Genomic DNA, 18271 nt, shown 5'->3' on the forward strand with positions numbered 1-18271 from the left:
CAGCATCTACAAAGAGGCAAAGTCTGACTTGAAACAGGTAGTACTGCTTTGTGTGGGAAGACACGTCTGACAAATCTCTTGGAGGATAAAAACTAGCAGCAATGGTAATGAAATTTATGAAGTTTGGATTTGAGCAAGAAGTAATACCATGTAACGTTCAGAAAGAACATAACTCCATTCATTTTCCATAATTCTACACTAGTTTACTGCATACATTGGAGGGCAGCAGTGCAGAAGTTAGCACAACACTATTACAGCTTGGGGAGTCAAGAGTTAGGAGTTCAATCCAGGTGTCCTCTGTAAGGAGTTTACACATCCTCCCTGTGAAATGCACGGGTTTCCTCCCACAGTCAAAAGTCATAACAGTTAGAAGGTTAATTGGTCATTGTAAAGTGTCCCATGATTAGGCTAGAGTTAAATCAATGAGCTGCTGGTGGCATGGCTTGAAGGGCCTGTTCTGCACTGTATCTCCAAATAACAATAAAATAAAAATGAAATTATTAAACTGAAGTCTTTGGAAATTTTAACCAAAAATAGAAGCTGCTGGACATACACTGCAGCAAGCCAGGAGGCATCTGTGGAAACAAGCATTGACATTTCAGGTCAAAAAAAAACTTTTGTCAGAATTGTAAAAGACAGAAAATAATTTGATTTCAAGTTGCAGAGGGTAGGTGAGGAAATGGAAGACACAGGCAATCACTTTGATACACTAGGACTGTCAACTGTTTATGGAGCTGCCTGGCTGAAAATGGGGACTTATTAGAAAAAGGAAGTGTAAAACCAGTGAAATGCAGGTCAGGTTATTGCTGAAGTCCTAAAGAAGGTGGCAGTGTCTGTGGAAAGAAAAAAAACCTGAATGTTAAAGATGGGTAACATTAAAGCCAAACTGGCCAGTCCATATAAAGATGAAAATTATCTGAAATTGCTTAAGGCAATATTAAGTCTGGAAGGCTGCTACATTCCTAGACAGAAGATCTTTAACCATGCATTCTGATTGTACAGGAAGCTACAGTAGAATTGGGATGAAGAACTAACATGGCAGACAACCAGATGCTCAGGCTTAATGGCATCTGACTCCTCCAATATATTATTCTGCAGACAGTGAAAGCAATGTACCATGAGAATCAGTACAAGTGAATCATTGCTCATCTGTAAGAACTATTTTGGCTGCAAAGTTCAAAAATGTTCATAGTAAAACTTATTATCAGAGTACATACACGTTACTGCATACAACCCTGAGATACTTTTTCTGCAGGCATACTTAGCAAATCTATAGAACAGTAATTGTGAACTGTAAACATCAGGAACTGTTAACTGTGCAAATGCAGATACAAATAAATAGCAATAAATAACAAACGTGAAATAATATATCCGAGTCTTTACCTAACTGTAGCTATCTCCTTTTGTTGAGCAAGATGGTTGAGGGGTAGTAACTGTTCTTAAACCTAGCGGTGGCAGCAGTGAGAAAATAGCATGGCCAGGGTGGAGAGGATTATTGATGATGGATGCTGCTTTTCTACAGCAATGTTTCATGGGGGTGTGATCAGTGTTTGGGAGGGTTTTATCTGTGATGTACTGGGCCAAATCTATTACCTTTGTAGGATTTTCTGCTCAAAGGCATGAGTGTTCCCATACTAGGCCAAAATGCAGCCAGTCAGCACACTTTCCACCACACATCTATAGAAGTTTGCCAAGGTTTTCAATGACATGCCGAACCTCCACAGACTCCTAAGGAAGTAGAGACACTGTCGTGCTTTCTTTGCAATAGTATTTATATGATGGATTTAGGACACAGGACAATTTCACAGCAGCAGGAAGCGACAGGGTAAAAGTGCAGGAGTTGCATCTCCCTTGCTCACAAGGGAATGGGAAGCAGACTAGCTGATGAAGTCGGAAGAACAGCTGGTGTGGTGGGGTGGGGTCATAAGTGGAGTAGCCCTTTAAATGTGACCTGTGGTTCTTTCTTAGTTCCCCTATTTTCAGTGGGAATTCTGCTCCAGATGCTTCATCCTCTCCAATCTACTCAAAGATTGCAGAATGAAAAGATTTTGATTGCTTTTCTTGTCACGTCTCCCAATACTATCATACAGTGACCTTCTCACGTACAACTACACTTCATATTTTATGATTCAAGCAATATACAAACGCAAGAAGGATTTGAATGGTTAGTTTTAAACAGTGAACCTGGAGACAAATTTTATAATCCCTGCAAGATAAAGATCAGAACAGCTTCCCATTCATTGACCATGGCAATCACAACACTAACCTGAGTAAAATAGGTTCTGGAGGAGTTCGCACCAAGCAGCTTACTCTCCACATATTGTTGCACACTCTCGATGATGCTATCTTCATGTAGAAAGTGTACTTCATGCTTTGTTGGATGGACGTTTACATCTACATTTTGTGGTAATATTTCAAGGCTTAAAATATACATAAAAAAACTTCAAACAGTGCAAATGGATGAAATAATACAAGAATAAATGGATGAAATAAAGTTCTCCCGTATCATATTTACCTCAGATATAGGAAGGGATGTGTATTTTTGGGAAGGTATGCTGCATAAACATTTTCAATTGCTTTCCGTAAAGCACTTGATTCCACCAAGCGATCTTGAGAAAAAATTGAAAGTATGCTTGAATCAATAGCGAGTTGGCAAACAAATTTTTCCATTACATTTTCCATTAAATCTATAGTGAGTACATTCAACTGCTTAGAGAATTTTAAGGATTCACCAACAATTTGAGTGAAGTAATTTATCCACATTGCAATACAATTCTGAGAGCAATCATTGGTTTTAGGCTTTTTCTCAAAAAGAAATATAGCTTTAAGGCCTGCAAGAGCTTCTTAAGATTCAAAACAGAATCAGATAGCCAAACCATGGGAAAAATATTTTGATTACATTACCCATGCCTCTTATAAATGTCATGCAACTCTCTCAGATCGCCTTTTACTCCAGGGAAAACAATCTGAGCCTATCCAATCTCTCATCATAACCATGATTGTCTAATCCAAGCAACAATCTGGCAAATCTTCTCTGCATTCTTTTGAATGCAATCACTTCCTCCTATTGTGTGGTGACCAGAACTGCAGATAAATCCAAGTGTGATTGAATCAATTTTTTGCAAAGTCGCTAATTTAAAAGTATGCCATATGTCTTCCTCACTTTCTACCAGCGTTGTGACATTTGGTAAACTATTGATGCTTACACCAGGTAGCTCTGTACATCAACATTCCTTACTACCCTAACATTTACTATGTACATACTTGTTTCATTTGAGTTTTCAAGAACAATTCTCAGGATTATATTTCAACAGTGCATCCAAACTGCAAACAGGCCCTCTGGCCATGGTGACCATCAATCACCCATTTACACAAATCCTACACTAGCCCTTTTAATTTATGGCCTTTTGGGGGGAGGGGGAACAGACAGATATTGAAGAGTAAACTCAAGCTGCCAGGAAGTCGCACCAGCATACCAGAATGGATGGAGGCTGGTGACCCACCCCCAAGGATCAGTGAGTTTGCGGGGGCGGGCGGGGGAGGTTCTGGAATCAGATTTCCATGCCAGCAGGAGGAACAAGGTCCAATGATCCCCTAGGTTTCATGAATTGGTGAAACTGGAGTCAAAGCCTAGCATTTAAACTCTCATCATTGACAAGGCTTGGTGTTTGGTGATCGATCGATGGCAATGATCAAAGCCCAAGGGTCGAATTGGAAGTCTGGAAACAGACACGTTGACTGGACCCCCAGGTCTGCAAGTCTCATGGGATAGTCAAAGATCCAATGTCTTTCTGTATGAGTCTACTGAAGACTGGAGGCTGAAAATGACGGCCTTTTTTGGGGTTTGAGGGCTGTGTATACGCATAGGTGGGAGGGAGGAACACAGCCTAGTTTGCTATGGATTTTTGTTGCTTGTTGTGTTCTGTACTGCTCTGCTAAGCATTGTGGGTATGCTATGTTTGCCCCAGAATTGTGTGGTGACATTTGCAGGCTACCCCAGCCCACCCTCCTGTGTGTAGGGTATTAATGCAAACAATGCATTTTGCTGTATTTTTTGATGTACATGTGATAAATAAACTTGAGTCTTGAAAGCGAACTGGTTATAAAACAGGAAGGAATTTGGATTAAGGACAGCATTTGAACTGGTAAAAGGACTAAAGGTTGATAGTGATGATAATGATTTGGACTCTGGTGTAATTTCAATTCTGTTATATCAACCGAGTTTTATTATTACAAATTTAAGGATAGTCAATGCAGAAAAAAAATTAACAAACTTGTACGGAATGACTGCGTGATTGGTAAATTAGTTTTGTTAATAGACAAGAATGAGCACATTTTCATTTCAGAAGCTGAATACCACATGGATATTAAGAGTCAAAATAGAGTACCTGGGGATAAACTAATCACTCAAGATACCACACCAGGTTAATGTCAAAAAACACAAGATCATTATTTTTTAAAAAGCAGAGAAACAGAAACCAAAAGCAGCAGAGACAGACCAACTCAAGTGAGATGGAAGTAAAGATAACTGACTCAGAGTAGTTGGAAAGAGCACAGAAAAGATTCACGGGCTGTTATCGAAACTGGAAGGTTCAAATTACAAGGAGAGGCTGGGACTTTTTTTCCTGAGATCAAAGGAAGTTGAGCGGCAAACATAAAAAGGTGATGGGCATAGATTGATGAATGGTCAGTCAGCCTGTTTACCAGGATTGAGGTAATGAAAATTAGAGAGCAAAGATTTAAGGGAAGTGGACAAACATTTAAAGAGACCCTAAGAGGCAGCTTCTCCCCAATTCCAGCACCCACCCCCCCTCCAAACACACACAGGGACTCACTGGTATGTGAACTGAGCAAAGTACAGAAACAAATACAATTACAAATATTTAAAGACACTTGGACAGGTAGGTGGATTGGAAAGGCTTGGAGTGATGAGCCAAAGAGACAAATGGGACTAAGCTCAGGTAGACATCTTAGTCCACATACATGTGGAACTATAATTCTAAATGCTTTCCTGATTCAAATAATATAACAACTCAAGATTAAATTTATCACATTTCCAACTCTCGCATGTGCTTTTAAGAGCATTTAAACTTTGGACAACAATGTGAGCTTCTTGTAGACTCCAATCCTTTATTTATACATTTCAATCCTGTAATTCAAATGGCAAGGGACAGAAAAGAGCAAGATTAATATGTGGAAATGGCAAATGATAAAATATGAGAGGAGCTGGTGAGGATGTAAGGAAATCAAAATAGAGTTAATGTAATTAATTGGTGTTTGATGTGAGTTTAGTCACGCAGCATAGAAACAGGCCCTTTGGTACACTATGACCTGCTGGATGAATTTTCCTACTCACGTCATACTGGTAAACTAATGTGATGCAGACAGACAGGATCATAAAGTAAAAAATAATAATAATAATTAAACTAATTTCTATGCTACATGAGGCCAAATAAAATGGACATTATCATTAAGTGGTGTCATGTCCCCTACAATATATTTGTCACAGGTATGCTCCTTAATGCTACCTTTATTGATTCTTGGTGCAGCTTTGCTTTGGAAGCAAGATCACTTTTAAGTGCACACTTTTCCTAATGGAATCACAGAATGACAAACAGCAGATTCAGTTTTCTCCAACTTCAACATTCCCTGTCATATTGCATTGCACTGTGAGACATTTGTTAATTGCTTAAATTGCTGTTCCAGGAATTTAAGAAAGTACTAAACAATTCAATTTTGACAAATACTGAAGTGAACAATAAGGTCTTCACACCATAGTGGAGAAAAGGCACAAAGTTGAATATATTCCCTCCCCGCATACAGTTTAGCCCAGCTGAAGTACAACTCAATATTACATGATATGAGTGTCTTATTTGCTCTAACCATTAGTAGACTCAATATATGCTTCAACTTTCTCATTGTATTTTCTACATAGAAAGACCATACCTACAACAGAATTTTATAATTCCAAGCATTTTGGAGGAAAGAGATATCCTGATGGAAATTAAGAGCTCAAAAGGATGACAGCAATGGGCTCATAAACCAAACTATCTGCACAAAATGTTCACTTACGATTTATGAAGAGCAAAAAGATGCATTTTTTCACAGAATAATTTGCATTGGATATGTAACCTTTCATTTTGAAAGCAAATTTTGGTTCTTCAAAGGACACCTCAATTAATTCCCTGGAATGGAAAGAAAAATGGAAGAAATTCAGAGTCTACAAGGGTTTCTAAATTGCCCAGATATGAATAATAAACATGAAATTGTTTGGGATTCCACCATAGGTAAAGCAATATCCATAGCCAATTATTTTCAGGAACTGATCAGTGATCAGCTTATATTGTCTGACACAATTTCTAAATAATTTTGCTACTCTAAGCAACTTAGCCAGCTAGTTAGTTACAGGAGAGGGGCATGGATGATTTGATGACTAAGGGCAGCAGTACAGATTCATTGCTTTTCAGTCGAAAGTTCATGATTACGTCAAGTGAAGGCTATATGTTGAGTCAAACTTTGCTAACAGTTTACATGTCACTAGGACACAAATATAATAGTCACATGGCCACTGGAAAATAGGAGCATTTGTTCTTTCAAGTAATTACCAATTGAAACAGACAGCAACTGCAGTTTTGAATGACAAGCCAGAAGATGGCACCACTATCAAGGACCCCAATCACACAGGTTCAAAGTAAATTCAAAGGTTCACTTATCACCAAAGCATGTGTGCATATACAGCTGAAATTTGTATTTCTCCAGATAGCCAAGATACAAAGACCATGAAAGTCATTCAGAGAGAAATTTATCGAAGTACATATATCAGCTTATACTACCCTGTGACTCATTTTCTTGAGGGCATTCGAAGTAAATACAAAGGAACGCAATAGAATCAATGGAAAAATTATACACAATAATGGAATTGAATTGACTTTATTTCCATTACATCTGTCTGAATGTGTAAATTACAGTAATCAATACTGTGTACAGTAAGATATACAACAGAACAGTCAATATAGTTAGAATTACAATTGTGTCAGCATGAATTAATTAATCTGATGGCCTGGTGGAAGAAGTTGTCCCAGAGCCTGTTGGTCCTGGCTTTTATACTGTGGTACAGTTTCCCAGATGGTAGCACCTACACAGTTTGTGGTGGGGATGACTCAGTTCCCCAAAGATCCTTGGGCCCTTTTTACACACCAGTCTCTGTAAATCTCCTGAATACTGGGAAGTTCACATCAACAAATGTGCTGGACTGTCTGCACCACTCTCTGCAGAGTCCTGCGATTGAGGGAAGTTCAGTTCCCATACCAGGCAGTGATACAGCCCAGTCAGGATGCTCTCAAATCTGCCCCTGTAGAAAGTCCTTAGGATTTGGGGATTCATGCCGAACTTCTTCAACTGTGTGAGGTGAAAGAGGCGCTATTGTGCTGTTTTCACCACACCCACAGTATGTACAGACCAAGTGAGGTCCTCGGTGATGTGTATACCGAGGAACTTGAAGTTGTTCACCCTCTCAACCCCAGATCTATTGATGACAATAGGGGTGAGCCTGTCTCCATTCCTCCTATAGTCTACAACCAGCTCTTTTGCAACAATGAGGGAGAGGTTGTTTTCTTGACACCACTGTATCAGGGTGATGACTTCTTTGTAGGTTGCCTCATTATTATTTGAGATAATGCCAATTAAGGTAGCATCATCTGCAAATTTAATTAGCAGATTGGAGTTGTGGGTGGTAACCCAGTCATGGGTGTACAAAGAGAAAGAGAGTAAAGAAGGGGCTTAGGACACAGCCCTGGGGGGCTCTTGTGTTGAGGGAGCCCACTCTTACCACCTGCTGGTGATCTGACAGGAAGTTCAGGATCCAACTGCACAAAGTAGGGTGAAGGCTGAGGTGTCTGAACTTCTTGACCAGCCTGGAGGGAATTATGGTATTGAATGCTGAACTGTAGTCCAAGATCAGCATCCTCTCATAACAATCTCTCCTTTCCAGGTGTATAAGGACAGTGTGTAGAGCTGTGGCTATTGTGTCATTTATTGATTTGTTATGTCGGTTGGTGAAGTGTAGGGGGTCCAGTGCTGCAAACGTACTCCTTGACCAGCCTCTCAAAGCACTTGCTTATTATTGAGGTGAGTGCAACAGAACGCCAGTCATTCAGACGTGTTACCTTGGTCCTTTTAGGTACAGGGACAATGGTGGATGTTTTGAAGCAAGAAGGCTCTCCACACCAGAAGGAGAAATTAAAAATGTCTGCAAACACTAAGGCAGTTGCGCCGCGCACATTCTGAGTACCTGCCCTGTGATATCGTCCAGTCCCACAGCCCTGCAGCTGTCCACGTTGAGGGCTGTGTTGGCAACATTGAACTGAGTGCAGAAAGGTTTAGCTCATCTGGCAGCACCACAGTTTTTAGTTTTGAACAAAACTAAACAAGCAATTAATATGCAAGACAACAAATTATGCAAAACAAAAAAAGAAGGAAAAAAAATTAGTGAGACTTGGTCGCAGGATGGACAAGTCAGGCCGCTCAGTGTTCCAAGATTCCATTTTTTTTAGATTTGTTAGAGTGGGAGGGATTAAGGAGGAGGGGTGGCATTAGTAGTCAGGAAAAATGTCACAGCAGTGCTCAGTCAGGACAGATTGGAAAGCTATTCTAGTGGGGCTTTATGGGTAGAATTAAGAAGGCATGACCACATTAATGGGATATTATACACTACCCACCAGTCTGCGGGATTTAGAACAAATTTGTAGAAATGTCACAGACTGTTGCAAGAAACAAGGTAGTGATAGTAGGCAATTTTAACTTTCCACATATTGACAGGGACTCCCATACTGTAAAAGGGCTAGATGGGATAGTTTGCCAAATGTGTTCAGGAATGTTTCCTTAATTAGTACAAATAAGTGAGAGTGCAATACCAGATGTCCTATTAGGGAATGAGATAGGGCAGGTGACAAAAATTTGTGTAAGGGAACTCTTTGCATCGAATGATTAGTTTCAAGGTATTTATGGAGAAGGATAGGTCTGGTCCTTGGGTTAAGATTCTAAATTTAAGAAGGGTTGATTTTAATGGTATTAGAAAGGATCTGGCAATTGTGAATTGAGATAAGTTGTTTTCTAACAAAGGTGTACTTCGTAAGTGGGAGGCCCTCAAAAGTGAAATTGAGAGTATACAGTTTTTATATGTTCCAGTCAGAATAAAAGGAAAACAGGCTTAGGGTTGGTTTTCAAGAGATATTAAGGTCCTGGTTAAGAAAAAGTAGGTGCATAGCAGGTAAAGGGAGGCAGGAACAAAATAAAGTATTTGAGTACAAGAAATGCCAGAGAACACTTCAGAAGGAGGTCTAAAAGACATGAGGTTGTGCTAGCACACAAAGGTGAAGAAGAATCCTACAGGCTTTTACAGATGTGTTAAGAGCAAAATGACAAGGGACAAAGTTGGTCCTCTGGAAGATCAGAATAGTAATCTATGTGTTGAGCCAGAATGGATGGGGAAGATCTCAAGGTTGTGGACCCTATTCAGGGTATAGACGAGGTGGTAGTTGCCATCTTAAGGCAAATTAGGATAGATAAAACCCCAAGACCCTAACAAGGTGTTCCCTCAGACCCTGTGGGAGGCTAGTGCGTAAGTCGAGGGGACCCTAACAGAAATATTTAAAACATCAGCCACGGATGAGGTGCCAAAGGATTGGAGGATAGCTAATGTTACTCCATTATTTAAAAAGGCTCCAAGAGTAAGCCAGGAAATTATAGGTTGATGAGTTTGACATCAGTAGTGGGCAAATAATTGAGAGGTACTCTAAGGGACAAGATACATAACTATTTGGATAGATGATGTGATTAGGGATCGTCCACATGGCTTTATGCATGGTAGGTCATATCTAACTAACCTTAGTTTTTCAAGGAAGTTACCAGGAAAGTTGATGAAGGCAAGGCAGTGGATATTGTCTACATGGACTTTAGCAAGGCCTTTGACAAAGTCCCCCATGGAACATTGGTCAAGAAGGTTCAGTTGCTTAGCATTCAAGATGAGGTAGTAAATTGGCTTCGAGTAAGAAGCCAGAGAGTGGTAGTAGATGACTGTCTCTCTGACTGGAGGCCTATGACTAGTGGCGTGCCACAGGATTCAGTACTGGGTCTGTGTTGTTATATTGTGGTGAACTAGATCAGCAAATTTGCAGATGACACCAACATTGGGAGTGTAGTGGATAGCAAGGAAGACTATCAAATTTTGCAGAGGGATCTGGTCCAGCTGGAAACATGGGTTGAAACGTGGCAGATGGAATTTATTGCAGACAAGTGCAAGGTGTTGCACTTTGGTAGGATCAACCAGGATAGCTCTTACAGTGAATGGTAGGGCAGCAAAGAGTGCAGAGGGATCTGGGAATATAGGTCCACAATTTATTCAAACTGGCGGCACAGGGAGATAGGGTCATAAAGAAAGCTTTTGGCATATTGGCCTTTGTAAATCAATGTATTAAGTACAGAAGTTGGGATGTTATGTTGAAACTATAAGATGCCATAAGTTTTGGTCACCTACTTATCAGAAAGATATCAATAAGATTGGAAAAGCACTGAGAAAATTTACAAGGACTTTGACCAGACTTAAGGACTTGAGTTATAAGGAAAGGTTGAATAAGTCAGGACTTTATCCCTAGAACAACGAAGATGGAGTGGAGATTTGATAGAGGTATACAAAGTTATGAAGATATAGATAGGGTAAATGCAAGCAGGCTTTTTCCAGTGAGATTGGGGTGAGACTACAGCTACAGCTCACGGGTTAAGAGTGAAAAGTGAAATGTTAAACGAGAACATGAGGGGGAACTTTTCTCAGTGAGAATGTGGAACGAGCTGATAGTGCAAGTGGTGGATGCAGGGTCGATTTCAACATCCAAGAGAAATTTGGATAGCTACATGTATTTGGATAGGCTTATGGAGGGTTACGGTCCAGGTGAAGATTGATGGGACCAGGCAGGATAGATGGCCAAAGGTCCTGTTTCTGTGCTGTAGTGTTCTATGACTCTAAAATAATAATAATATAATAAATAATCAGTAAGTATTGAGAACACAATTTATAAAGTTCTTGTACGCTTGTAGATTCAGTTCAGTGTTATGCTAAGAGAAGCTTTCTCATGTTCAAGAATCTGGATATCGAGGGATAACAACTGTTCCTGAATCTGGTGGTGTGGAATCCAAGGCTTCTGCATCTCCTTCCTGATGGCAACAGTGAAAAGAGAACATGGCCTGAATGATGGGGGTTCTTGATGAAGGATGCTGCTTTCTCATGACAGGGCTCCTTGCAGATGGATTGGGCTGTATCCACTACTTTTTGAAGGATTTTCCATTCAAGGTAATGCATTTCTATACCAGGTCATGATGCAATTAGTCAGTATACTCCCTATAGTGCATTAAATTAAAGTTTTAGATATCATGCTTTACAAACATCTCAGTAGAGTGCTGCCGTGTCTTCTTTGTATTGCGTATTGTATGCAGGATAGATCCTCAACTAGTAACACCAAGGAATTTAAAGTTGCTGACCCTGTCCACCTCTGATCCCCGATGAGGACCTTGGGTTCCTCATCCTATGGACCATAATCAGCTCTTTGGTTTTTCTGACTGAATGGAAGATTGTTGTGGCAACATTCAGCCAGATTTTCAATCTCCCTTCTATTTGCTGATTCATCACCACCTTTGATTTAGGCATCAGCAAACTTAAATATGCAGTTGGAACTGTACTTAGCCTCACAGTCATGAACATAAAGTAACTAGCGCAGGGGGATAAGCACACAACCTTGTGGTGCACCTATGATGATGGTGACTAGGGAGGAGACGCTGCAAATTCAGACTGACTGGGGAATCTGCAAGTGAGCAACTTGAGGATCCAGTTGCATAAGGTGGTATTGAGGCTTAGGTCTTGAAGCTTATTACAATTAAGAGAACATCTGTAGATGCTGGAAATCCAAGCAACACACAAAATGCTGGAGGAACTCAGCAGGCCAGGTAGTATCTATGGAAAAAGAGTATAGTCGACATCTCAACCCAAAACATCGGCTGTATTCTTTTTCATAGATGCTGACTGACTACTGAGTTTTCCCAGCATTTTGCACGTTGCTTAGTTACTGATTAGTTTAGAAAGGATGATAGTGTTGAATGCAGAGCTGTAGTCAATGAAGATCATTGTGCTGTATGCATCTTCACTATCCAGATAGCCAAGGTTGAGTGAAGAGCCAATGAAATAGCATCTATGACTCGTTCCGATGTTAGGCAAAATGGATGGATCCAAGTTGCTCCTCAGGCAGGAGTTGATGTGTTTCATCACCAACCTCTAAAAGCACTTCATCACTGTGGATGTAAGTGCTACTGGATGATAGTCATTGAGGCAGTTTACCATGTTCTTCTTGGGCACTGGTATAATTGAAGACTTCTTGAAGCAGGTGGGCACTTTAAACTGCTGAAGTGAGTTAAAGATATCAGTGAACAGTCCAGCCAATGATTAGCATAGGTCTTCAGTACTTGGCCAATTACACTGCCTGGGCCAGATGTTCTCCATCAGATCACCCTCCTGAAGGATGCTCCCAATTGGCTTCAGGACTGAAATCACAGGGCTGTTGGGGCTGTGGAAGTTCATGAAGGTGCCTTAAAGTTTTGTAGGTCAAAGCGAGTGTAAAAGGCATGAGATCAGCTGGGAGCAAAGCCTTGTTGTCACATGGATGTCTAAGACAAAAAAACTTCTGTTGCAGATTTTGGCAATTTGAAGTTCACGATTTGAAGTGGGCATCAGTTGGCAAACTAACATCTTGTGAGCTCAGAAGTTACACAATTTCAGACATCCTTTTAAATAGAGATAAGATGGCACAGTGGCTTTGAATTACTGCTTCCTCACACCACATACCAGAAGCCTTGGTTCAATCGTGGCCTTGGCTACCATCTGCTTGTAGTTCACAAATTCTTGTGATTGCATGAGATTCTTCTGGGTGCTCTAGTTTTGTCTCTGGGCCTAAAGACATCAATACTGGTAACTTAATTGGTCAACTGCAAAATTACCCTTATATATCTGAGTTATGTAATCTGGGAAGAATGTAGGAAAATAAAATAGGAATAATGTAGGATTAGTGCAAGTAGGTGGTTTGATGGGCAACACAAACTGAGTGAGCCAAAGGACCTGTTTTTGTACTGTGTTACTATGATCCTTGGAATGAACTGGGTAACTGGAAAAATTATAAATGTACATCACATGTTGACCATACCTGCTCACAGCATTTCCAAAGATTGTTCGAATATTGTCAAGGGTTGAGGCATTGGGCAATGTTCTCACGTCAGCAACAGTTTCACCTTGCTAAACAAATTAATAATTTGATATACAATTAATACTTTCATATTAGCAGCAATAAAAATATATACAACATGCTTCCTGAAATGTTTCTAACTGAATGTCATGAACAGCTGAATTAAAAGGGTACATGCAAATAAGGATGCCAAAGGGAAAAGGAATAGAAGATTATGTTGATGCTAAGAGGCAGCTGGTGTGTAGCATAAACACCAACCTGGTCTAATGGGTTCACTGCTTCTGTGCTGTTTTCTGTCTACCTAAAGACGCTGTGCCCAATACACAATATGTGATTGTCACATATACTTTGCAACATTTCCCAGATCAACTAGCTAGTCCTTCAAAAGCCACACACCTTCCAAACTACAAAAAAATGCCACATAAGATGTTAGTGCAAGGCAGGGGATAAATATTCTGAAAGCAGTGACAAGCTAGCTTCTCCACGCTTTTACAAAACATTATAAGCCTCACATTATTCTTTTGCTCTAAAATGTTAAGATCATTTCTCTTTCCCGCAATCCTGCATAACCTGCAAAGTGTTCTTTTATTTTCGATTGATAGCATCTGCAAAGTTTATTTAATGCAAGTCTCAAACTTTGATCTGCATGCACCATCATCCACGTATTAATTCTTGACTTCAGAAAGCAATCCCTATGAAACACTTGGGATTTTCCCATTTCTTCTACATGGGAAAAGGAAAAGAGTACAAATTGAAAGAAAAGGGTTATGCGTAAATAGAAGCAATAGAATTGTGTGATCATAAACAAGAGCTTAGAATACATAAGATTACAAAAAAAACATTCAGTAACTTGGGGTAGACAAACGAGAGCACTGTGTCCAGCTCTGAACACAGTATGAGAAGACACGAGGACACGATGCAGTAGAAATTTACCCAAAGAAGGTAAAGGAGTAAGGGGCTTCATTATATGGAAAACCTTGAAATTATTCTACTTTGCACAAAGGTTGTACAGATTTCAGATAGAGTTCAAAATCAGCTAGAAAATGGTTCTCAGAATCAATTATACAAATTGGAAAACAGGCCCTTCAGCCCAACTTATGGAGCAGACTCAATATCTCATTACAACTCAACCCCACAGCTGCAACATTCTTGAGTGTTTTCTGCACCCTTTCTAGCTCGATGAATTAAAATTTCCAGAAGATGGATTTGTTCCCTCCTTCATGTGTCAAAAGTGGTGATGAATGTTTTGAGAACACACAGGTGACCTGGTACATAGCCTTGAGAGTAAATAAAGATGAAAAACATGCTCTTCTGCAAAACCTGATGGCTATGTCTTTACATTATTTGTCTAGGACGGGGGTCGGCAACCTGCGGCTCCCGAGCCATTTGTGGCTCTTTCACCTCTGTGCTGCGGCTCCCTGTGGCTTTGGGAAATAATTGGTCAGTATTTAATTAAAATGTATTTTATGTTAGTTTGTTAGCTTTTGAAATGTAATTCTAAATTTGAAGATTATGGTGATCTTGTACAATCTAAGTGTGGCGACACATTTCCTGGCACATCCGAAACGGCTCACAATTAGCCAGCATTCCGGCTAAGGGAGATAGCCTACGGGGGTTTGTGAGTACGCGTCTTTTGTAGCATCTGCGTCCATGGGGGCTGGGTTGAGGGAGGCTTAAAAGCAAGGCTGTTTAGTTCGAATAAAGTTATTCGACTGCAGTTTACTGACTGCGTGAGCACACCGCTACAACGTGTTTTTATCGCTATTAATATACGTCACCACTGCCAATACCTGACACCCGCCAGTGCGCGATTTCTTTAATTTTTCGATCCAAGGTAAGCCAACTATGGAGAATTCTAAAAAAAGAAAAGTGACTGAAGAAAACAGAACGTTTAATGATACGTGGACAGATTCATTTGCTTTCACTGTTGACGAGACTGGTTTACCGGTATGCTTAATATGCAATGAGAAACTAGCAAACAACAAAAAGTCAAATGTCGCAAGGCATTTCCAGAATAAACATGCAGCCTTTGCTCAAAAATATCCGGATGGAGATGAGAGAAAAAAAGCCGTTTCGGAACTGATGCGGAAGGTTGATCTGAGCAAAAATCATTTCCAGAAATGGATGAAGTCTGGAAAATCAACGACATACGCCAGTTATATTGACGCTCAGGAAATAGTCAGGCACGGGAAGCAGTTTACAGATGGTGAATATATAAAAGAATCTTTCATTAAGATTTCAGAACATCTATTCACGGACTTTAAAAACAAGAGTGAAATTGTGCAGAAAATCAGGGATATGCCCCTCTCTGCAAAGACTGTCAAAGACAGAACCATAAAAATGGCAGAAGACATCACAAGACAGCAAATTAAAGACATCAATTCAGCTGTGGCCTACTCGATTGCCTGTGACGAGTCTAAAGACAAAGGTGATATTGAACAAATAGCGTTGTTCTGCCGGTATGTAAACTCTGCCGGGCCACAGGAAGAACTGATTGAGTTGATACCTCTAAAAGACCAAACACAGGGGGAGGACATCTGTGAGGCTGTCTTGAATTGTTTAAGAGCCAAAGGAATAAAGACCACCCATCTGGTGTCAGTAGCTACTGATGGGGCACCTGCTGCACAACAAAGTCCAGTGGCTGTCCAAAGGGGAGGTGCTGAAACGCTTTGTCGCGTGTCTGGAAGAAGTGAAAACTTTCCTGGGCAGCAAAGGGCTCAACTTTCCTGAGCTGGAACAGCCAGAGTGGCTGGAAAAGCTACACTTCATGGTAGACATGACAGCGCACCTGAACACGCTGAACACAGCTCTTCAACGGGGTAAGGACGTACAGCCCTGCACATGTTGGAGGATGTTTTGGCATTCCAGCGCAAGTTGACAGCGCTTGCCAGAGATTTACAGAAAGGCACATTGTCTCACTTCCCCAATTTGAGAGTGTTCAAACAAGGTCACGACATGATAAATTCGGAGTATTTACATTCTGCAATCATCGCAATGCAAACATCGTTTGGGAAACGCTTCTGTGAGTTCAGAGAGGAAAAAAACACATTATCCTTCCCGGTCACTCCCCTAAGCATCGATCCAACCCTACTAAATACGACTGCATTGTCAGGTGTGAGTCAACCTGAACAAGTATGATAAATATTTTAATTGCCTATTATTTTACGTATATTCATATGTTTTCATTGTTCAGTGAAATAGTCCTTTTATTTTTCAGGTTGACAGCTGGCTGACGTTATTTTTGGTTTGCTGCTGGCGGCAAATTTAAGTTTGGCGTTTTTCATAAATACAAGAAGGACTCAAATAGACGTTGAGTATTTTACTTAAAAGTAACCTTCAACCCAACGTCTTTTTATCGGAGTTCAAAATGTTTTTGTTGCATGCAGAAATGTAATTTCATTTTCTCTGCAGGAGTTCATCAATTTCATAAATGCAACACATTATAGTTTGTTTATACATAGCATAAAGGCAAAACAAAACGTTGTATGCAGTGTTATTTCATTTTAAATGTCAAGCGGGTTTTGCGGCTCCCAGTGTTTTCTTTTCTGTGGGAAACGGGTCCAAGTGGCTCTTTCAGTGGTAAAGGTTGCTGACCCCTGATCTAGGACAAAGTTCACCAGAGAGGTACAATCTGGTACCAGGGAAAAATACAGGGCAGGACTTTTGAAAGAAGAAGAAATGGTGCTATATCTTTGTGCAAATTAGAATCTCACTTAAAGGCACACAAAACTGTAGAAGCTGCTGATGGACACTGGAAGATCTCTGCAGCTTTACATTAGATTGAGTCGTTGACTGGTTGGTTGCCAAATATCCTTTTCTCCTTTATTTTAGTGAAGTGGTTAATGAGTAGACTTTAGAAAGTAGTAATAAACTAGATTTGCTTTATATATAAAACCTTTAACATATGTATAGTGCCTCCTTTTTTTTGTAAATAGCTTTAGCTGATATATCAGCAAAGAATGAGGAACAAATTTTTAATTATTTTTGTCACAGGATTGACGTAGCAGCATAATTCAGAACATTTTACAAAGGATACACCTGCAGGCAGGGCTGAGGTTAGGTACCAAGGAGTACAGACAATACCAAATGGCTTGGGAGTGACAGCTAACACATTGGGTGTTGCTCCTGCACTTGTTGGAGAGCTGAGATGAAAAGCGGAGTGGCCACCTGGCTATGACAGTCACTCTGTTAAATAAAGTAGGGTTACCCAAACAAAAGGCCCTAAGGAGTTTGTTACGCAGCTAAGAAAAGGAGCAAATGTTAAAATATTTCCCTAAAATGACATCCTTCCAATAGATGGGCAACCAGAATAGCACACTGAAATATGACATTCCAACTCTTGTACTCAATTTATGCAATATACAAGACCACGAGACATAGAAGCAGAATTAGACCATTTAACCTATTGAGTCTGCTCCATCATGGCTGATTTATTATCCCCCCCACCCAAAACCATTTCCCTGACTTCTCCCTGTAACCTTTCACACCCTGACTAATCCAGAACTTAACAACCTCCACTTTAAATATATCACTGACTTGGCCTCCACATCAGTCTATGGCCATGAGTTCCACAGATTCACCGTCCCCCAGCGAAAGAAATACCTAATCTGTTCTAAATGAATATTCTGAGGCTTTGCCCTCTGGTCCTAGACTCCCCTACTATAAGAAATATCCTCTCCATAACCATCCTACCTAGTGTGGGAATAAAACTACACCCGTGTGAACCCCTGGAGCATTTGGTGACTGTGTTCGTTTCTGAAGTTGATGGCAGAACATCTGTCAAGATGCAGAACCCTATCTGGTAGGACACTGAAAATCTGTGCTAGCTAACTGGTGGGAGTGTTCAATGACATCTTCAATCTCTTACTGCTGCAGTCAGCAGTCCCACCTGTTTCAAAAGGGCGACAATCATTCCAGTGCCCAAGAAGAGCAAGGGTGAGCTGTCTCAAGAACTATCACACAGTTGCACTCACGTCTACTGTGATGGAAGT

At 40.4% G+C, this 18271-nt stretch overlaps 1 protein-coding gene across 1 annotated transcript in view; it reads right to left on the reverse strand.

Annotated features, from left to right (window-relative positions):
* The window catches only part of mlh1 (mutL homolog 1, colon cancer, nonpolyposis type 2 (E. coli)), a 130928-nt gene that overhangs the window by 52995 nt on the left and 59662 nt on the right, over positions 1-18271 (reverse strand). The window contains exons 8-11 of the mRNA XM_059971177.1: positions 13242-13330; positions 6073-6185; positions 2516-2609; positions 2267-2420 (exon numbers count right to left, since the gene is read on the reverse strand). Of these exons, the coding sequence (XP_059827160.1) occupies positions 2267-2420; positions 2516-2609; positions 6073-6185; positions 13242-13330 (450 nt within the window). The remainder of the gene's footprint in view (positions 1-2266; positions 2421-2515; positions 2610-6072; positions 6186-13241; positions 13331-18271) is intronic.

Source organism: Hypanus sabinus, chromosome 1 (assembly GCF_030144855.1).
Source record: "Hypanus sabinus isolate sHypSab1 chromosome 1, sHypSab1.hap1, whole genome shotgun sequence".
NCBI classification, from domain to species: domain Eukaryota; kingdom Metazoa; phylum Chordata; class Chondrichthyes; order Myliobatiformes; family Dasyatidae; genus Hypanus; species Hypanus sabinus.